The 22,433-nt window shown below is 44.2% G+C and overlaps 1 protein-coding gene across 1 annotated transcript in view; it reads right to left on the minus strand.

Moving 5' to 3' along the window:
- LOC121046138 overlaps positions 1 to 22,433 on the minus strand; it is a 66,315-nt gene that overhangs the window by 36,427 nt on the left and 7,455 nt on the right. The window contains exons 6-12 of the mRNA XM_042294203.1: positions 18,211 to 18,411; positions 15,105 to 15,206; positions 14,673 to 14,814; positions 13,293 to 13,381; positions 11,410 to 11,533; positions 3,357 to 3,724; positions 2,075 to 2,185 (exon numbers count right to left, since the gene is read on the minus strand). Coding sequence (XP_042150137.1) covers positions 2,075 to 2,185; positions 3,357 to 3,724; positions 11,410 to 11,533; positions 13,293 to 13,381; positions 14,673 to 14,814; positions 15,105 to 15,206; positions 18,211 to 18,411 — 1,137 coding nt within the window. The remainder of the gene's footprint in view (positions 1 to 2,074; positions 2,186 to 3,356; positions 3,725 to 11,409; positions 11,534 to 13,292; positions 13,382 to 14,672; positions 14,815 to 15,104; positions 15,207 to 18,210; positions 18,412 to 22,433) is intronic.

Raw genomic sequence — 22,433 nt, forward strand, 5'->3', positions numbered from 1 at the left:
AAGGTTGGCAATCCTAAAGTCATCGCTTTAGCCTAATAAGGTTTTGCTCCAAGCATGAAGGTAGGAAGCTTCTGGAGGCGACATGACGCCACCAGAGGTGAAGCCAAAAGTGTGGAGGGACACGCCCCCAACGATACTAAAACCACAGCTGTTTTGGTCATCGTTGGGGCGCGTTACCCTCCGCACTTCTGGCTTCACCTCTGTTGGGTCATGTCGCTTCCAGAAGCTTCCTACCTCGATGGCTCCAAGGCATTAGTTGGGCCAAGGTAGCTTTTGTTAACCCTAACTAGCCGGAAAAATAAAAAAAGCCAAAGTCTGGCTTTTGTTGGTTTTCGCATGAGTTGCAAAGCGCAAAGCATAAGACAAAAATGCTAGATGACAACCGAACAATCAGCACTGAAGCTTAACTCTGTCAATTCCTGTAATTGAGGCTCAAAGATGTCAGGTGAAAACCGAGCAACCAAGCAGTGAAACCTAACTCTGGCACCTGTTTGGTGGTGAGGGACCAGATACTGAAACTCTGTCCGAAGAATATCAAGTTTAGTTATCCATTGGTTTCTTTTGAGCCCTAAATTTCCAGACGATAACCAATTTTCTTTCTCACAGAACTGTGTTGCTTTTTTTTTTCTTGAATTAAATATATTTAGTGACCTTATTGGTTTTGGTTTCGTTTGGTTCACTACCGAAGGGAACTTCTTTTACGTAAGCTTGTGATTGATTGCAAACTAACCAAGGAGTATTTCGGTGATTATATCAACATGTAGGAATGATGGTGAAGCCGGTAGTAAAGTAAACATTTTATTAATTAGTAAAAATTTTAACTTTGAAATAAAACTTGTCAAACAAAAATGTACTTTTGCCTGTAAAAGGCCCGAGAAAGTAGAACACTGATAATCGCGGTAAATTATATAAATGAGTTCATTTTGATTTAATTTCGTACCGCAGGTAGTTGTGACCATGCAATGAAGTATCCTGCAGGCACATTTGTCATCACCACAAAAATATTATGAGTGAATCAAAGTTTACTATTTTGGGCAAAGTGAGGGTAAGTTTAATATCTATGTTAAATAACATGATTGCTATGCTGTGCCTAAATAGTTTCACTGATAGAAATTCGAATACGCATACGCAGTCTTGGGTGGTAACGCGTTACTAGTAACGTGTTACTGTAACGCGTTACTAGTAACGTGTTACTGTAATTTCATTACTTTTTTGGTAACTTGTAACTGTAACGATTTACTTTTTTTTTTAAATGTAACTTGTAACTGTAGTTCTATTACTTTTTTCTGAGGTAACGATGAAAGTGACGACTTTACTTTTGTCATTAGTTTCCAGTGTTTTATGAATAATATATCACTGAACGAGTACAATTTAGATATTCCTTGCACTTTTCAAATCGTTTATTCTGACATTTCGATTGTCAAGCCGGGCTTGCACGAACTTGTGAATACGTTCTTCCTAACGAGTCACGACCCGAATATAGCCACGTGTAAATTTCACGAAAAAAATCTAGTTACCTTTAGGCACGCGCTTGTACTTTGTGACTGAACACTTAGATCTTAGTGTCTTGAAGCACTATCTATATGTGTTTTTTCTTTTTCCTGTGAAAACGCTTTTTAATCGGGTGAATTAACCGTGAAACAACAATACACGCGGAGGCCACTGCGCATGTTTCGTATTTTGATTTGCGCCACTGCTCTGGCGTGGAAATTTTCAAACACTAATTTTGAGAAGCAACTTCTGCTAAGTTACAATATGAAGTAAAAAGCGTACTTTTTCACGTTATGCAATAAAACTTCGTGAGGGCGTTTTCTAGTTTTTCCTAATTTTTTTTGTGTTATAGAAAAGTAACTGAAAAGTAACTGTAACTGTAACGAGTTACTCTTTTGTTGCGGTAACTGTAACGGTAACTTCGCTACTTTTTTCTGATAGTAACTGTAACTAACGAATTACTGTATAAAAGTAACTTACCCAAGACTAGACATACGTATGTAAAAATGTATGTGTCAAAAGTTTGAATTTAAAGATTAAAAAATTTGTGCGAGGTGTATTGAGTAGATGATCTCAAAATTACATTGTCTCTGATGCGAGGATCGGAGCCATTCTGCAGGAGTAGCCGGTACAGGTGACTTCGGCCGCTCCGTCGGGATGCTGCCGCAGCGTAGTGCAGAGCAGTTCGTCCTTCCTGCAAAACAATAGAAGAAAAAAAAAAGCGGTTAATTTAAGTGAGTTTCTGTTTTGTATACACTTCTTCACCCTTCACTCTCCCCTATCCTCCCTTTTCTTCTACACCCAAAAGCATGGTCAGTCATTCTTTGAAATATTACAGCTGTTATGGGTTAAGATGGTGGCAAATGATGCGAGCATGCGATGCAGGCACAACGGGGAAACGTTCTCAGATTCCTAGAAGGGAATATGCGAGAACGGACAACAGCGTTGTAGGGCACACAGGTCTGCAGTCATATATGAGACTAAAGGATTTCTAACAACGTATTCGGCATTTATGATTGGGTGTGCCGGGGAAGACTAAAATATTAAACTTAGTTGGTCTACCAAAACTGAGCACACCCGAGCACAATCATCCGGACAAGAAGAATCCCATAAATTGTGCGTGAAGTTCTCCAGAAAAAGAGACTTTTGCTGGCCTTTCACACTCAAGCGTTTATGTTTTTTTTCTTAAAACCCAAGATAATACTTTCTGTACTACATAGCGTGCGTTGACTGTAGTCCATGCTCCATGCTATCTACTCACGAAGCTCCAATTAAAGCCACTGTTTTTGCGTTTTTATGTACTTAATCTTCATTGTTTCCTTGTTTATACAAAATACTAAGGTGGTTGAAACTAGACGCACCAAGGTTCGACATCGAACTTCAGGTTCGACAAAAGTGCGCGGCATCCCTAATCCAAACTAGACGAAATACACCGAGAAAGTGTTTCTTAGAAGAATCAGAGCCGCAGGGCGACGTTTCGCTAATGCCCGAGTAACATTAAAGCGACAGAGAGAAACAACCGACACCGACAGACCTCAGAACATGCAGGATCCACGCGAAGCAGGCTTGCAGTCTTTCGGTACTCGTGAAATGAGCACGAGTGATTCCAAGCTTGCAAAAGATACGCATGCTACGCGTGCTTGAGGCTGGTCGGCATCGGTTGTTTCTGTGGTCGCTCTATAGTGGGACTCGGGCATAATAGACTTCAGCTTGTCCTGGAAAAGCATTGGTTACCATTCTGAGCCTACCAGGCAGAAGGCATCCTTTCAAGTTGCGATACCATTTCGTCATTTCAGTCAGTGTCCCCGAAGTCTCTCCGGAATGCAACTTACGGCGGCATGACATCAAGCAGCGTGCATCCTCACCCTGTCCCTGGCGTTGATGGTCTCGGGAAACTTGTCTACGAGTAGCTTGACCGCGTCTTGCCTGCCGAGCACGACCGCGCGATGCAGCGGCGTCATGCCCATGCGGTCTCTGGCGAGCGCGTAGTCGGCGCTGTCCAGCTGGCTCTCCAGGCCGGGCACGTCATCGTCGGCCACGGCTCGGTGGATGGCCTGGATGCGCTCCAGCATGCGCGGCACGTCCTTTCGGAGGTACTGTTCAACCTCTTGGTGGCCGGTCGAGGTTTCTCTTGCTAGTCGCTCTCCGTAGCCTTCGAAGACGGCTCCTTCGAGTTTTTTCAGGTCGTGCTCGTCTATCCACTTTCGGATGTTAGCAGAGGTCACCTCCAGTCCTGGGCGCAAAAGAACACAAGAAAAATCACAATTCCATTTTTCTGCGCGGAATTATCTAATGTAGAGCTACTAAATAAGCTGCGCGTATAGTATAGTCCTCTTGTAACGTACGGACACTCCATTCCCCGACTGTCTTGAGTAGCCGCCATTTTTGTGCTTACTGCAGAGTCGGTGGAAGTGGCGATGGTTATGATTCGAACACGCGACTTGCTGAGCCTTAAGGGGGATCCACACGAAGGAGAAATCCGCCCCTTTCCTCCGCGGAGCGCGCATCACGTGAGACATGCGTTATCCCTTTTTGACGCCTTGCCAGCCTCGCACCGCCGTTCTCCTCCGTGGCGGAGGCGCGGAGGCTTCGTGCTGTAAGTACGAAAGCTCCGCCGGTGCACGCGGCGGAGCCGGGGACGGAGTTTCCCGGGTTGTTGACGTCACGCCATCCGTCCGCGGAGTTCTCCTTCGTGTGGATACCCCTTTAAGGGGGATCCACACGAAGGAGAAATCCGCCCCTTTCCTCCGCGGAGCGCGCATCACGTGAGACATGCGTCATCCCTTTTTGACGCCTTGCCAGCCTCGCGCCGCCGTTCTCCTCCGTGGCGGAGGCGCGGAGGCTTCGTGCTGTAAGTACGAAAGCTCCGCCGGTGCACGCGGCGGAGCCGGGGACGGAGTTTCCCGGGTTGTTGACGTCACGCCATCCGTCCGCGGAGTTCTCCTTCGTGTGGATACCCCTTTAAGGGGGATCCACACGAAGGAGAAATCCGCCACGTTCCTCCGCGGATCGCGCATCACGTGACACATACGTCATCCCTTTTTGACGCCTCGCGGCGCGTTCTCCTCCGTGGCGGAGGCGCGGAGGCTTTGTACTGAAAGCACGAAAGCTCCGCAAGTGCACGCGGCGGAGCCGGGGACGGAGTTTCCCGGGATGTTGACGTCACGACATCCGTCCGCGGAGTTCTCCTTCGTGTGGATACCCCTTTAGTTACGGTGTCAGAAGGTTCAGGCAGTGTCGATTTGCACTGTCTCGAACCGTTCTAACACTTATGCAAGACAAAAAAATATTTCTCTGCGATTTCAGATGTAGCTTTGGATAACTGGCAACCATGATTTTAGGCAGCAAAACGACTGAAGTCTCGTTACCTAAAAGCGTAGAATGCGGAGGGCAAGTTCGTCTGCTCCTTGCGCAGGGGGTAGCGGTGACGTCAGAACGCCGAGCCCTGATTGGCTGATAGAGCCCCCCTATCTGAGCGTCGTCTGCTTCTTTGCAACGTCGTCTGCTCGCAACGTCGTCTGTGTCTGTCTTACGTTTCCTGCGACTTTCGGCAGTGCAGAGGCCAGATTCACGAAACGATCTTACGCCAAAAATGTGCGTAAGACAAAACTTAAGAACAAATTCGTATTCACGAAACGAAATTTTCGTAAGTTTTGCGCAGGTTACGGCGAAATCCTACGACAGCTCCGAAGCTGTTACGCACTTCTTACGATCAAGTCAGCATGGCCGACAGCGTCGCGGTCGCGACGACCCACGGACGTTTATTTTTCTACGTGAGCTCACGCGTCCTGACTTCAAGCAGCAAAAAAAAAGTAAAAATTGTTTGAAACAGAGCACGACGAACAAGAACGCTGGATGCACAGACACCGGGGAAAAGCTCCAACGGCGACGATTCCACCGAACGCGACCAAACGAGCTGGGCAGTTAGGCCTAGCAGGCACTCCGCGACTCGGCGACCGTCTGCCCACGACCGGCTGACGTGCTGAATGGAATATGCCCGCGCGACCCTTGTGAACCCTTCCCGTGTTATACTTTGATCGCTGACCTCAATTTTAGATTAAGAGGTCAATTTCTTCCTCTTGTTATCTCCTTGTTTCCCGAGGCAACGGTGACTCTCGCCGGTGAAAAAGCGGCGAATCTCCGACAGACGCAGGAAAGGTAAAGCAGCCATCGCTTTGACTAGCAGACGTAAAGCAGACGACGTTAACTGCGCCAACCCGCCGGCGCCGTTAAAGAGTGAGGGGTCTCGCCGCACACGAATGGAGGTAAAAAGTATTTGGGAGGGAACTTGCGGACACAAAGCAAACAAACCTCGGCGCCCCGGGACACCTCGCCAGTGAGTCCTTTGACTTCCCTCCTTGATGCGCGTCTGCTAGTTGTTAGACGAAAACAACGCACCGCTCGAGTTATTTCGAGTCGAGTTCGCTCCGAAAGTCGCAGGAAAGGTAAGACAGACGCAGACGATGTTGCGAGCAGACGACGTTGCAAAGGAGCAGACGACGCTCAATAGGGGGTCGCGATCAGCCAATCAGGACTCGGCGTTCTGACGTCACCGCTACTTCCTTTTTCATGCGCAGAAGACGAAAATGAGCCCACTTGCGAGGCGTATTACTTAGAGGAACTTGTCTTAAATTGCGAAACCAAAGGTTTTCAGCTTTATGTTTCTATATTTGTTTCTGATTACTAAGATGGACTTAATGAACACGGGCCTTTTTGTATATTCTTTGTAACAAATATGTTACAAAAAAAAGTGGTTGGTTTAAATACACAATATCTGAAGTCGATTATTGCACTGTGGATTTGAGAAGAGCGTAACGCCGATACATGTTCTAAAGCGTAGAGTTTTTTTTTTTTTTTTTTTTTTTTTGTGGCAGTTTTGAATAGAGGTGCTACGAAGAAGTAAAGAATAAACCAATATGGTCGAAATTGCATCCAAAGTAAAGGCTTGCCCATACGCGACGAGGCTTCGGGCAAACCTCACTTTCAAAGGTTGCAGAGCTTTTTCTTTTTGTCTTATCCCTCCTTCGACATCTAAAGTTCTGTCTGTCTGTATTTCGACCTCGAAACGAATGAATGCGTAAATAATTTGTGTTTGAACGTAATTCTGCACCGAGAAATGTTGTAGCATTTTATATGGGACTTGCAACTATATATATATATATTTTTTAACATATCCTGCAAAAAAATGTCTTCACCAAGTACATGTTTACCGACGACACAGAACGTCTGTCGTCTGTGTTAACTCTCTTCAGGATATGTTTACTATGTGTTTTAGGTTTCTACGGTAATGGGAGAGAAAGTGTGCTAAAATTGCTATGATCATTTAAAATACAGGGTGTCTTGGAGAAAAGAGATCGGTGTTTTTCTCACACTATAGAAGGACCACGCATCGCCGAGCAATATCTTCATGCCCGATTGTAGCGCTAGCACTTGGGACATGATGCCAAAGTTCGGGGCTCGCCGATTTTTCATTTAAAGATTAAGAGCAGTTTTCGGAAATTTATATTGAGAAAAATGGCGGCCAACGATGCCTGCAAATGTGTGGATACGAATGGCACCGGGAACGGGCAAAAACGGGTCCAGTTTTCTTATTGAACATTTCTGAATATAGCCTATAGCTATTGAATTAGATAACGATAAGTGCAAAAGCTTTGCCCTCTGACCCCAACCGCTAGCGCTAGATTTGGGCGGACACTGCAGCGTTCGGTCAAGCGTCGTTTCTTTTTTTGCGGTGAGATCGATACACATTGTTATCTTTTCTGCCACACACACAGTATGTCTCTGGTAGGGATGCCGCGAACTTTTTTCGATTCGAAGTTTCGATGATCGAATCAAGCGGTTCGAAAGGTTCGAAAGATTTCGATTTTTCGAATTGTCTATATCGTAAAATTCGACGGAGGTCGAATTTTCGAACTTGTTAAGCTAAGAAGTTCGACGCTTTTCGAACCGTCGAACTTATTACGCTAAAAAATTCGATCTTTTTCGAACTTTCGAACTTATTGCGCTGCAAGGTTCGATGCTTGTCGAACTTTCGAACTTGACTGACCAAAAAGTTCGATGAATTTTGAACTTACGAACTTATTTATCAAGAGAATTCGAAAAGTTTCGAACTTTTGAATTCTGAAAAGTCATAAGGTCGACGAACTTCGAACTTTTAGGGTGAAAGTTCGACGTTCGTCGAACTTCGAAAGACCGGCGGACGGTTTCATTTGATTTCAAGTAGTGGGGTACATTCGTAATTTTTTTTCTCGAACTTTTACACGTGGTGCTGCGTTCCTTACGAAAGACAATGTCGTTTATTTCAATGATCTGGCATGCTTAGGTTTAAAGAAATAAATCCCCGAAGGGGCGAGGAAGGACGACGGGTTTTTGACGATTGTCGTTTGTGCCAGATTTGAAGCACGCTGCAGCCGGAGCTATTTATGGTAGATATGTTATACTTTTTTAAGAATGATCTATGTATAGCCTAGGTAAGTGCCGTCTTAAGATGTGATTATTTTTATTCAACGTGAGTTTCGAAGAAATGTCCAAACATGTATCTGCATGCAATTATGACCTAAACTTGATATTTATTTTCGTCTAAGTTGTTTGAGGTATCGCATTTAAATTAACACCACAGACAGTACATATCATTGCCATCTGCAGAATACAAAATAATATATTTATTGTTTTTTCACGTTAAGGAATAAATTAACTCATGGGAGAAGATTTCTAATGGTGTTCAAGTTCAGCACGTCATTAAAAGAAAACTTTTTTTTTTTTTCACTTCACGTTCCTGGGACGTGTTTCTTTTAGCCTGTACACATTTTGGTAAAAGAAACTTGTTTCAAAGTTCTGAACCTCTGAATATGCAAGAATCGAACACTTCCGACGAATTCTTGATAGTTTTTTTTTTTTCTCCTGCTTTTTATTCCCGCATTTATTATTATTTCTTTTTTTTTTTTTCTACTATCGGCACAGGTGTTTAGGTCGAAAAGACAGCTTTGAACTTCCGAACCACTAAGCATGTGACGAGCAGTGCCTTCTGACAACGAGTTTCTAACAATGACCATCTACGCAATCTTTTATGCAGTGAAGAGCGACAGTAGCTATACATATGCATAAATAATTTGAGATTAAAATAAGCTCGACCACGCCCTCTTTTCCAGTCCGAAATACCTGCAAGAGGGAGAAGGAGGCTGAAGCCCCCCCCCCCCCCCCCCCCCCCAACCCCCCCTCCCCCCCCGCTACCCTCTTTCCCCCCGTTTTTCCTCTTCCGACGCCACTTGTATGGTAGAACGCTCCTCGACCTCGAGTTGTGTCGGCTTTTGTGCTTTTTGCGAGGCGATTCCTCCGTCCCAGAAAATAAACCTCCAGGACAATTATAAACTTCACCGGATCGGATTACTACCAGCGTGCAAGGGGTGGCGAGCTAGTTCGCCAGGTCGCTTCAAGGTTTTTTTTAGCCTCAACCTCCTGCTCGCCCCTGGCCGTTTCGAACTGGATGAGTCTCGTAAAACAGTGTGTTCGTGCAATCACTACTGCGTGATGCAAATTAAAGACCCCCCCCCCCCCCCCCCCTCCCCCGGGGGCTGGCAATCACAATTCTGCACTGGCAAATATTCTTCGCAGAATCTAGATATCGCACCATACAGTTATTATATTATAATGTACGCTAGAAGTTCAAGTGGCGCTAGTGGGCTGACGCAAATTGAAGCAGACAGCAACCAGTCCAAAATTGACTTCCGGTAATGCATTCCTATGGGAAAAAGTGAGTGCATTTTCTCCCTGCGCTCGATCATAACAGCAAATATCTCAAATAATTTGTACGTACTAGCACATTAGAACATTTCTCCGTCAGGCCGACGAAATATTTGGTCAGTTACGGCGTTTTTCTTTCAAATTCATCTTATTAAAAACGGTGCTAAAACGGTTTCGTACGTGTATTTATGTGCACTGTCGGACACTGTTAGCGCGAACACGACGTCGGCGCTTTTCAGCATGAGGGATACACGTGCCAAACGAACGAAGAACATCTGGAAATTAAGGGAGACGGCAAGAACTACGCAGTAACACTAGATCAGTAACTACCCGTGCTTGTGCGATCAAAATAAATTGATGGCCACGTAATCTATTCCGATTTTAAATAAGTACCGCTTTATTCTTTCTGCTCTGAGCGAAAATGATATTCGTTCTACTTTCAAAATATCACCAACACGCTTGAAATCTTTGAGCCCAAGTGCTCGGCAGAGAAAATAATACGAAGAGACACCTCTCATAGCCCACGAACTTTATTCTCTACGGTTTGAATATTTTTATCCGCTCATGCACGACGGGGTCATTTTTATATATTGACAGGACTGGCATATTATCAATATATAAGCGTCACTGGAATGCTGGCGAGCCTTGAACACACTCTAGATTTCTTTCGATTGTAATGTTGCTTTAAATCATCGCTTGTTTTTACACACCTGCTGCGGAACACACGTTTTGGACTGAAATGTAGCGAAGTTAAACAACACTCACCGATGAAGAAAAATGTGCTAACTAAAGCAATTACACTTTTACAGTGTTAATCAAGGTGTATACTATTCGGTACGACCCAAATAACCAAAGTGTTCCGTGTTATTTTCCGGCGAAGAGACAAAATGCACGCGCATTTTTCCATAGGAATGCACAGGAGCAACGCAAAAGTAGACTGGTTGCTGTCTGCTTCAATTTGCGTCACGGAAGTCACATAGACACTAGCGCCAGTTGAACCTCTAGCGTACATTTTAATAACTCTATGTATCACACCCCAACCTTTCTAAACTCGATTTTGTGAAAACCAGTGAGTCGTGAAAATGTTATTTGAAACTGAAACTGTGGAAAAACTTGAAAATCGGACTTCGAACTTTGAAAACTTGGAGTAAAAAGAAATTCAAAATCTTCGAAATTTTTTTTTCTTTTTTTTTTAATTTAGCGTTAAAAGGGAATCGAAACCTTCGACCTTTTCGAACTTTATGCAAAAAGAAATTCGAGATCTTCGAATTGTTCGAACTTCATGTCTATAAAAATTCGAAGCGTTCGAAGTTTTCGAATTTTTTTTACAAAGAATTTCGAAATCTTCGAATTTATCGAACCTGAAGTAAAAAAATATTCGAAATATTCGAATTCGAAATTTTAGAAACCGTGAAAGCTTCGAAATTTTTTAATTCGAAACTCCGCTGTGGTCAAAAGTTGCGAATTTTTCGAAATCGAACCTCGGTCGGTACGAAAATATCGAAATTTTTCGAAATCGAACCTCAGTTCGCTTCGCAAATATCGAAACCTTTCGAAATCGAACCTAGGGTGATTCGCGACATCCCTAGTCTCTGGTGCTTCAAAAGACTTCAATAAATCGTAAATGTTTGATCTCAAGAGTCGGTACAGTCAACACTTCCTACATAACAAGGCTGGGGTGTTCGATTTGTGACGTCACCTACCGGAGGCCAGCGCGAGCCACAGATTGGAAACGAGTCCCAGCCATATCCTGACACAGCACTCGGGCTTTACCTGTGACCCGCAGCACTGGCCTCCATTGGGTGACATCATAAAATCGAGCCTTGTTATCTATACTTGTTTTTACCTCAGAAACCGTAGCAAAAAAACAGTCTATTTTTTGTTTTTCTTGCGAAACGGCAATAATTTGTCCTTTTATGTTTTAAATCAAGATAAATCTTGGTGCATCTTAGATTAGCTTTATGTCATTTTATCAAAATGTACACAATTCAAAAGCAGAAAGAGAAACACTTTTTTTAACAACCAAATTTTGAAAACAACTACTTGGCGCAGCGTGTGAAAACTGCGTAAAACTTCCTTTTTTTCTTGATGTGACAACGAGTAAAGGGGGCGTTGTTCAGCACAGGACTTTGCCATATAAGATTAAATGGCGACGGTGCGTCAAGATGTTGTACATACGTGGCAGGATGACGGGGGGCAAGATTGGTTTGCTTCGCATCATCACTTTCTTGAGCGCCTCCGCCTGAGAAGCAATCGCTGCCGTTTTGTCATCACCCGCTTCTTCGGAGCCCTCGGATCGATTCTAGAAAGACGCAAAACGTAAACAAATTGGCGTTCCTAGGTTGGGGAAGGCTTTGCTCGCGACGACAGCGTACATGCGTGGGAACGTGATTTTCTGCGCTCTAAATAATCCAGTGCGTGTCTGTCTACTCTCCTACAAAAGCACTTGGTAGAGTCAACTGATGCCATATGCAGAGGCAATTCGGCGAATAATAATAATAAAAGTATGCTTAGACGAACAAAACAAAACAAAAACAGTATGAGTTAAACATTTCATTATAATGAAACTACATACTCAGTGTAGCACCACACACTGTATTTTTTTATATGTTTAAAGAGTATTCGTCAAGCTGATCCCTCCACAGATTGCAGCAATTGGTTCTTTTAAGTGCTCTGTGGGAAAACAGACACACCATATATATATATATATTTTTCTCTCGATTATATCAGGGAAGAATCACTGAAACAAATGAAGCTTTGTTTATTCCGCACACAAATTTGTTTTGTTATAGACAAGCTTTTTTCCCTCGAATGCATGATTCTCGGTACACTCTGGTATACATACTATTCCAATGCATCCAAAGACACGCCTTACTGAAACTAGGCGTTCGCCCCACTTAATTGAACTCACGGGATATAAAAACTTCTGGACAAAATTCAGCCTAAACACTGCCCGACGTGGTTCAAGCATGAAGTCACTGTGCAGGGAGGGGTGAGTGCCGCCGGCATCTCATTACCACTCCTCAGTCAATGAGATTCCGTCATTCGCCGATAAGAGCCCCGATGAACCATTCGTAGATCAAGGAGTGTGAATTAATTGAATAAGCCACGCCCTGCGTTTCTTGAGCTTTAATTGAGTATTCGCGACTCCAAGGACCCATAGGGGTCGCCACTTTCGTACAAATATGGCGGTCGAAAACAGGTCGTGCCATGGCATGTGCCAGCTCAACGCACTACGCGGAGTGCAAGCACTGTCTGCTACTTGCAGGGGTCGCAGAGACGTCAGAACACCGGACTCTGATTGGATCGATTGGAAGAATAGTGGGTAGACCTCAAGGCAGCTTGCTTTGAGGTCTACACACATATCCTTCAATCAAAGCCAATCAGAGCTCGGCGTTCTGAGGAGCTCGGCGTTCGCAAGTAGCAGACGATACTTGCGCTCCGCATACTTTTGGCTTTCAGCAAGGAAGCATTGGCCTCAAAGAGGTTTGGCCCTACTCGTATCCGCTACGCTCTAAACCTGCGGCGGATTGTTGGCGTAGCCGATCTTCCGGACGCTTTTTTGGCCTTCTTTAAGGGAAGCAACGAAAGCCACCTACCATCCTTCTATCGCGCTGATGAACGTTGATAAATGCAAAATGTCTGGTTCACGCGCTGGCGTATATAGTTGCGTCCCGAGCGCGCTAGGCGACACGCTGATGCGGCATTTCACAAGGACAACTGTTTGCCGTATACACATGAGAAGTCATACAACGCGCACCTAATTCCTTAGGCCATTACGACTGATGGTTCTCCGTGCGCCCCTGTCATTGGTTGCTGCCGTTTTAGTTGCATTGGACACAACCAACGCCACTTACTCCGATTTACTTTGGCGACTATCGCGCCAACTGCCGACACGCAAACACGGAAGCCCCGACAGACGAGAAGAAATTGCAGAAGGACCTGTTCCGGCCAGTTCAGTGTTTTTTCCCGCTAGGTGTCGTCCGTTTAGCTAAAGTCGCGAATAGGAATGTGATAGAATCACTGTGGTACGGACAAAAGCTGGGGGGAATGGTCAGTACCTCTTCGTCGCCATTGAAGAATCCTTCCTGGTTGCCATTCGGTGGTGCATTCGTTAGGTGGTACCTTTCGTGCATGTTGACAATGTTTTCTGCATAAATGGGGGATAAGAAAAGGCATCTTCTCAATATCCTCTCGGGCAATTAGAGCCGGATGATACTAAACACAATTGTTTTGAGCCTTAGCCACTGAGTAGCGTGACATATTTCTGGATAATTAAAGTTTTGATAACATCTAAAGTCAGATTAGTTGTATGGAAGAAGTTTTGACGGCGGGAAGTTAGCCTACTTTGAAATAGCGTATGGTGTATCCTTTGGCCCTGACGACATTAGAACAGCAGGGCGGTCCTTCAGTTGTCCCACCTCCAGCACGAGTTTTCCACCTTCGGTGATGCTTCGGTGTATCGTGAGCCTCGGGCGTGCACGCGCAGCAAAAGAACGACGGAAGGCAAGGAGCGCATGCTGGAGACCATGTATTGGAAACAGACTCCCTGCCGTTCTAACCCTTCGCTGACCTTAGGATATCTACTGGAGATGGGCAATTTATCCAGCAAAGTAAGGCTTTTAGCTTATTAAAAAAAATCACTTTATCCACTTTGTTTGGGGTAGAATCCAAGCTATGATCGAAGCGTAATACAACTTTTTTTCCAGATCAACAAGACTTAGCGTCTTTATAAACATATAGAGCAGTAAGGTCTTAAACGATGTGTTTATTATTATTTTTTTTTTTTTTTGTACAACCGCGTTTTGATGGGTTTTGACTTTTTGAGTTATGTTTTTTGAGTGATTGACATAGACTTCTAAAAAATCGTTAATAGAAAGTCAATTTTGTACTTCCGAAAAGAAAAATACTATAAAAAAAAAAGTTGTTACGTGATTTGTGTTAATGCACTATGACATCGTTTTGGTGATCCCACAAGCTAAGCGTAAAAGCAAATAAAACACTTTTGGTGGCGTAATAAAGAGTGGCTACCACATATTTTAGATTGTAGCACATCTGTTGTCGCTTGTCCTAGTACTTAAGGCCATATCTCTTTTGAAGTCATGATTTCAATGCTTTTGTTGAGAGTTAAGAAAACGTTAAATGCTTTTGTTCATAATAAGCATACCAAATAAAGAAAGTAGTTTCAACTGTACTCAGCAAAATAAACATACATTTGTTTCTTCGTTTGTTTGTTGTTTTTTTTGTTTTTTTTTAAACTTTAATATGAGGTTACCAGCATTATGGCCGTGTACCGTGATGAGCACGCGTGCCTTAGGACCAACGGATTTTCTGAGTAACTAGCTTTAAACGAGAGGAGTACCTATCCAAACGTGTGACAATTTTCACTACTGCAGTTTGGTGTCGAGCGTGCTCGCGGCGCAGACGCGTACACCTCTTACTTTGAAAGGAAGGTGCCAGGGTCTTGAGCCTGCTGATTGTATTTCCGAGATAAGTCGCGTTGGCTAGTTGATTCCTCTTTATGATTTGTTCCATGTTTAACTTGTCGGGGTACTGAAGATAGTACTCCGCCGTTTTCCCCTTCTACAGTCAAAGAGAGAAAAAAAAAAAAAAAACTCGTTTTAACCAAAGCAGACGGTGAGTACAAAGAACGACACAATTATCTGGAAAAAAAATCTTAGTTTCTAATGTTTTTTTTTAAATTATTTTAGAGCTTAGAGTAATAAATGTGCTCATTTTGAGCTTTTATTTTGGGGGCCACATTTTTGTTCCTCGGTAGACCATTCCAATAACCACCTGTACAAATCTGTAAAGGTTAAAAAAAGCACAAAAAACAAACAAACACCCCCTATAGAGAAACGGCAACTACTTACGCTGTCCACTATGGTTGTCGGAGACCCGGCTAAAAGCAGCATGTTGTACATTTTCCTACCGTCTTTCATCGCGGATGCATAATGCAAAGGTGTCCTTCCATCCTGCACAACAAACAAAAAAAAACAATAGATGACCATGATCAGAAAAGTTGGAGCCTTTTTGCTGACTAAAAAATATCGCCCCGCGAAAGTTCACTAAGAAGAATTGGATATCCGAAGCAAATCTAAGGAACGAAGGAGCTGATCAAAGGCAGCAGATCGATTCAATCAATATCGTTAAACATTTTACGAGGCTAGTCGAACTTGCCCTTTTGTCACAAGAATAAGTTAAGCTCGTCAAAATGATCACTTAATTAATCGATTCTCGTTTTTTGCTGCGCTTCGGCCGGGGATTAGCTAGTAGGTTATAAACGTTTATATTAAATCATGTATTTGGACGTTGCATTCAATGACACCTGGGAAATAGTGTTGAGGCTAGTGTAGTGAAAAAGACAAATATTCTTCGTAGAGACGGTTACTCTGGGTTAAGTGAACTGCTGCACCGAGACAAAAGTGAGCGGTTAATTAGACATGGCGGTGCTTCGGCGCCTCGTTTAATACAGTCATGTGATCTGATACTGAATATACATGACTTGCAGTGACGTCACGTCAGCGACCACTGTGGTGGTTTTGCTGCTGGGGCGTTACGTCTTGAGCTTATAGTTTGCACTATTGAATTTTTTTTTAGCAAGAACAAGAAGGAATGACAATTAGCATAATGCGATGACGTAACGTGCAATTTATGTATAAACCCTTTTTGCAAACGCCACCAGGCGGTGCTTCTGTTTTTGACGTCCCAGCGAACTCTTGGTTTCTAAAAGAAATGAACAAAGCCCACCTCAAAGGCCGACCAACAAGCAGAAAGGAGGAAACCCTCCCTCAAATAATCCTTTTCATTCAAGACAGAAGGAGAGAAGAGGGCGAGAGAAAATGGCGAGAAGGAAACTGGGACCGGTTTTCTGCCCGGCAGAAGAGAATTCTTCAAGTCGGCCTCTAACGCCGCTGCTTGCAACATCGATGAAACATTTAACCACCAATCTTCCAGGCGAATGCCAAAAAAACCAAGAAGCGCGAGATCTGTTCAAAGTTTTCGAATATTCTTTTAAATCAACTTGTCTTGTTCAAGTCGTTAAATCGTACAGCTAAAGGCCCTCGCTAAAATCTCCAGCTTTGTTCTCCGTGTAGCATATATGGTTTCTAGCATCAGGGATGGGCAAAATACATGCAAATATGCATCGAAATACAAATACAAAATACTTCGTCAAAAATGTATTTAGTTACAAATCTAATTACATTTCCAAAAAAGCATTTAAGTACAAGATACAAATACAACCAACTGTATTTGGTCTCCTCCAAATACTTTTCCAAATACATTCCTCAAAATTTGCGTCGGCGACTTCAGGACACCTGCAACGGGTTTCTGGGTATCTCAATTTAATTTTGCATCGCACGCTCGGGAGTTGGTGTGCGAGGCTCTAGTAACGTAATAGAAATGTAATCCCAAAAAATGTAATCCGCTTGGACGTAATAAGTGAAAAAAGTACAGAGCTTCAAGCAGCTTTTTTTGTCGATTACATTTTGGTATAGACCAACAAAGAAGCGAGACGATAAAGACGCGCAGCACTAGCTATAGAATTTTTTATTGTTGCAACTCGCACCAGTTACGAAAATCTGGACGACCCGCGCATTTAGAATGTTCCAGGCAAAAATATGGGAAATCAGGCTGGAAAGCATCACAAGGTGTCATGGGCACTTATTTAGCCAGTCTGCCTGTGAACGTCGATTTCGTCACTATTCTTGCCCTGGACTAGCACCGTAATCACAAAGAAAAGCACTAAACGCTCGTGCTTGATTGAGAGACACTGCGTTGGGTGCAGAACGTAGCTTTCTTCCTGCTTTGGACAGTGACAATAAATTTGAGGGATGTAATTTCGCCCACAAAATTGTATTTAATTACAATTGTATTTGAAATACTCACGTTTTAGTATTTAAATACACATGTCAAATACATTATCTAATTTGTAATTAAATACAAATGCAAAATACATAAAGTATTTGAACTACGTATTTCAAATACTTTTATTTGAAATACTGCCCATCCCTGCTAGCGCTGGTGACAAAAGCAAGCTCGACAAGCTTGCAAAGACGAAGCGACCGGAAGTCGCTTGGGACGCTAGCAGCGGTGTAAACAGTAAAATGGTATATATAGTCGAAACCATGAAAGGGTATTCCTAAAGTTACTGGATTCTGGGAAAGTTAATGGATCTGTTTCAGTTGCCATAAAGATCGCCATTTTGGTCCCTTTAAATCTTCGACGCTTCGAAAGGTTCGTTCTGAACCACTCGTGCCAAGATCTCTAGGGAGCATCAGCGTACTGAAACTGTTTCTCGCCAATGTAGGCGCCTTCGGCTCTGTGCATGCAATCAATTTATTAATCCCACTTATCTCCACAGATCTCTTACACGGTATTGTTGTTTTTGCGTGTTTTAAGAGAGGAAAATTATTTTTCTATGCCGCCAAACACCGACGCCGCATCTCGTGGCGGGACCAAGATATGCGCTAGTTTCGTCAATCTGTGGATAACAAAATCTTGGTATTCAATAAATGTCTTTATAAGGCAACCTATCACCGGCAATTTGGATCGGCTCACCAAGAATCAAGAGGTAAAGCAGAAACTGCTCGATCCATGAACAAAAATGGCGACCATATAGTGAGTTTGGCATAACTTTCTCACGATCCAGTGTCTTTAGGCGCTCCGTGGGACGGGCGACAAGAAGGGACCAAAATCGTCCATAATTATTTTACTTTAACTTCCTCTTCGCAGAAAGAACTCACATGTAGGGCGCAATTTCGAGCGACCAACAAATATTCTCAGCAATACATTACTCCAATCGAAATCATATCGGCTGGGCTATTACGGTGGCATTACTGCTGAGCGCTCATCTTAACAAGCATACATTTCGAACCAGTAAATTCGTTTTTCTCGGCAAGAACAAATGGGAATGACCACCAGCATCGTGCGATGACATCACGTTCAAGCCATGCATAATTTTGCAGCGGAACTCACAAGGTCTTTGGCACTGAGGCATTGGACAAAGTTTTCGGCGAGGTGTTGGACGATTTCGTGGTGGCCGTGCATGATTGCCTTGTGAATCGGCGTGGCGCCCAGGGAGTCCCTGGCTAGCGACAGCGACTTGTGGTTCATCAGGGTCTGTACCTCTCGAAGCCGTCCACGCACCACGGCTCGATGCACGTCGTTGATCTGTTCCTGCGAGGCCAGCGAGCGGACAGAGTCGTTTGAATCAATAATCCAGCAAACGCCAGTGTCATTAGGGTGACCCTTCGCTACATAGTGAAAGCCCGATCGTTTCGTCGCAACGCTCGTTTTCCTGCAAAGTATAATCGGGACACTGAAGACGTGACAAACATGAGTTTTTTGTTTTTGTTTTTCTAGCGCAAAACAAAAATGTTTTTAGTCATTTCGTCGTATGCTGCCATATAAAATTATTAGTAAACATAGAACTCAGGACTTCTTAATGAAGAGCAGTTGTAGGTTCAGCTCTTGGCACTTTCGTGCTCCAGACTGGGATGTAGCCTCAATACAGCGTGAACAGCGTAACATCGGCGACTGCTCTTGGAGCTCTCCTCAGTGTGCTTTCGGCACCAAAGCCGACTACGCGTATACTATGAATGCTCTTAGTTGCGGGATTTGTGCACCAGCAAAGTGGTGCAAGGGACAAGAACGGCGGATGGAACAAGGTGAAGAGGGAAGACCAAGGGGCGCGGCTGCAAAACGAGAGCGCTGGGCCCAGGATTCCGAGTCAAGAGGTCCAACGAGTCAAAAGATCCAACGCGTCAAAAGATCCATTATTGGATCTTCTGACTCGTTGGACCTTTTGACTCGTTGGACCTCTTGACTCGCCGTGGATCTTTTGACTCGTTGGATCTCTTGACTCGTTGGACCTCTTGACCCACATTGGATCTCTTGACTCGTGTTTGGCAAGTCAAAAGATCCAACGAGTCAAAAGATCCATTATTGGACCTTTTGACTCGTTGGACCTCTTGACTCCCTTCCCGATCACCGAAAAAGGGGAGGAGGGACTTTGAAGAAAAGCAGGAAAGAAAGAAAAGCAAAACTACAATGAATGACGACTTTCGAATGGCAAAGAGGGGCGTGACGGTCACTGCACTGCAGCGGGGTCGGATCCCGCGACTATTAACAAGGCAATAAAAAAGAGGGAGTTAAGAGAAGAGGATACAGTGGCCTCAGGGATGAAAAGTTTCAGGATCCTGAATGGCTGGCTGTGTCACGGCGTTGTGCATTTTCCATTTAAATCGGCTGGTGGCCAACCCATTTATTCGTGCGGTATGCTTGACTAACTCAGGAATTTCCCGTGAGTTATGCACGCTACACGGTCGTAGGGACGCAGATTGTTTCTCGAATTTAGAAATCAACGAACAGTTAATCGGTGACTGAATTACGAGGCACGTATGGACCAACACGCAGTGCTGACGTCCCGCCACTGCGGTGGCGCTGCTATTGGTATTGCGTTTGCGCACACACAAACGGTCCACTTGACGCACTTCCTGCGCACGTGCAGTACCCACATCTCGTGCAGAAACTGCGCCTTTCCCCACAGCTTGTGTGGGCTTGTATGAAAACAGCGCGTTGGTCTTATACGCAGCATGAGCCGAACTGGGAGGGAGAGTTATGCGTATCATTTGGACAGCATAATGTTTGGCAGCCATCCAGAGGGTCCACATGTAGCAGTATCTTGCCGGTCAGTACAGCATGACTGCTGGCTGGCACCATGCTGTACAGAGAACCAGCATCGGCGTGCGATCGTATAACCACTACTGCGTGGTGCACCTAAAGACCCCAGGCTATACTCCTTTTCACCTAAGGATTCACCGCAGCCTTGCCAGAAGCCGAGAGCATCATGGGGCATCTCGCTCCGCGCAACGCCTTGAACACCTTTGTGTTCGAGGCATTTTAGAGTAGAATGAAAACCCTAGTACCCCTTGTCTTGCTGTGCATGCACACGCTTCACTGGCTCGTGTCCAGGTTGAGCAGCATTGATCAAAAGAAATGCACAATTTTATTTGTCTTTCGAGGTATCGCGATAGTACGTGCATATATATTATTTTATTTTTTTGGTTTGCATAAACACGTAAATCATATATTACTTCTCCTTTTAATATACGGCACCTAGTCAATTTTGTCCGTTCAAACTGAAATATTTTATTCGCACGTAATAAAGCCGAGGAAAAAACAACATTGCACCTTCCATATTTTCGCGACATATTTGGAACCTTGCATCCCATGATCCATTACTGCAACCGCTTGTCAAATGCTAATTTAAATTTCGATATATGTTATATCGAACCTGAAAGTTTATTAGAAGGGAAAAGTTTACCATAATATCAACCCGCCTTAAAAAAAATACATATATATATATTTTTTTTTGAATTATTATTTTAAATTATTTTTCGTCATATTGCCTTTCCATTGGCCAAGTTCGATATCTTACCTGCACGAAAAGAACCGGTGAGTTATCGAGAGTTACTTTCTTCGAAGTGGCCATCTACGGTCACATTGAAGAGATGTTTCTCTTCGAAGTAGAAAAATCTAACAATTTTTCTACTTTTGCTTAATACTACTTAGAATCGCTTCCTAACGTTAATAACTCAATAAACTTGCCTTAGCAGTTTTTCCTAGGCAATGGCAGTCGCCAATAAAATTCGAGAAATATGAGCATCGTTTATCCCCTCAACTCGGAGCCAGAACAAGCGGCCAGGTGGCATGGTGCCTATTCTATACCTTCAACGTTAATCATGCCCACGTGCTGGGGTTGACAAAGTAGAAAACGCGTGCTGAGCTCCGGGCATTGTTAGAGTTCAGCTATCCTCATCACCGCAGTGGTTGGACACGAGCCACAACCCGAGTGTCCGCCGAGGCATTCATTGTTACGAGCTAAAGTCGAGTACTCACGCAGTTCTCGTGTCCAATCCATGCATGAGCCGCGCTCGAGTGTCGTCAGTTTAAGTCAAGTGGTTTTGATTCCACAATCACGCCATCCAGCTTTGCAAAGGCAAGACTGAAAGAAGTAGTGCCCTTTTATCTTCGTAATTTCACAATTTCCCCACGACAGAGAAGTATCTGAATCAATGGTGGTCTGTGCCAGGCTGGGACCAGTACGAACCGGCAAGGTCAGGAACGTTCCAACCCGATAACGTTTCGTGACCCCTTCAAAGGGCCCGTGGAATGATTTTAATGTTCAAAGAATCTGGTGCGTGTCACTTTCGCTTAACTTTCGGTTAGTAAAAAAAAGGAAAAACAGAAAGCACGCTTTGAGTTTTCTAAATGTCGCGAGGGGGGTATCGGTGGCCGAGTGGTCTAGAGCACACCAGCTCGGAGCACGTGGAGCGAAAGCTCGCGCTGCAGAACCCAGGGATCCTGGGTTCGAGCCCCACCCCTGCCCGTTTCGATCTGGATGAGCATCGTACCGGCGTGCGGTCGTGTACCACTACTGCGTGATGCACGTTAAAGACCCCAGGCTAGCGGTTGTACCGCACTGGCTAAATTTCTCATCTACAGCTGGGAGACTCGTCGCCCCTGTGAGGCAGACCAAGTTCTAGGCTGTATAAACACACACACAACCCAATTTTTTAAATGTCGCGAGTGCGCGGAGAAATCGCGAAGACGAAAGGGGACTATTTTCCATCCTGCAGCCGCTTGTGCCGGCCGATAAAACTACGCGCGTGACGCGAACTGGTTGAAAGTGTATTAAGTTAGCAAGCTCAGTAAGTTTCTGCTCGATTTGAGGCTAATTTTTTCAGATGTTGTCGTGGAAACGTGAAGAGACGCGTCAAAAGCCTGATATTCTTGATTTTTTTTTACGCAAAGTTTTATGGCGTCATCGGACCTTACGTTACATTTACTACCACATTTACGGACCTTTATTGTGCAACGCCTCCCCGCTACTAGGGCATGAATGGTGAGGGGCTTTTTGTGACCCCTTTGCAATATTAAGCGGCAGTTCTCGGGTAATTGTAGCTCTCGACTTACAATGGATCTCTTGACTCGTGTCTGCCGAGTTAAGTGATCCAACGCGTAAAGATTCATTATTGGACCTTCTGACTCGTTGAACCTTTTGACTCGTTGGACCTCTTGACTCGCCGTGGATCTTTTGACTCGTTGGATCTCTTGGCTCGTTGGATCTCTTGACCCACATTGGATCTTTTGAATCGGGTCTGGCGAGTCAAAAGATCCAACGAGTCAAGAGATCC

This window comes from Ixodes scapularis, unplaced genomic scaffold (assembly GCF_016920785.2).
Source record: "Ixodes scapularis isolate PalLabHiFi unplaced genomic scaffold, ASM1692078v2 PGA_scaffold5__190_contigs__length_132052651, whole genome shotgun sequence".
In the NCBI taxonomy this organism is placed as follows: Eukaryota; Metazoa; Arthropoda; class Arachnida; order Ixodida; family Ixodidae; genus Ixodes; species Ixodes scapularis.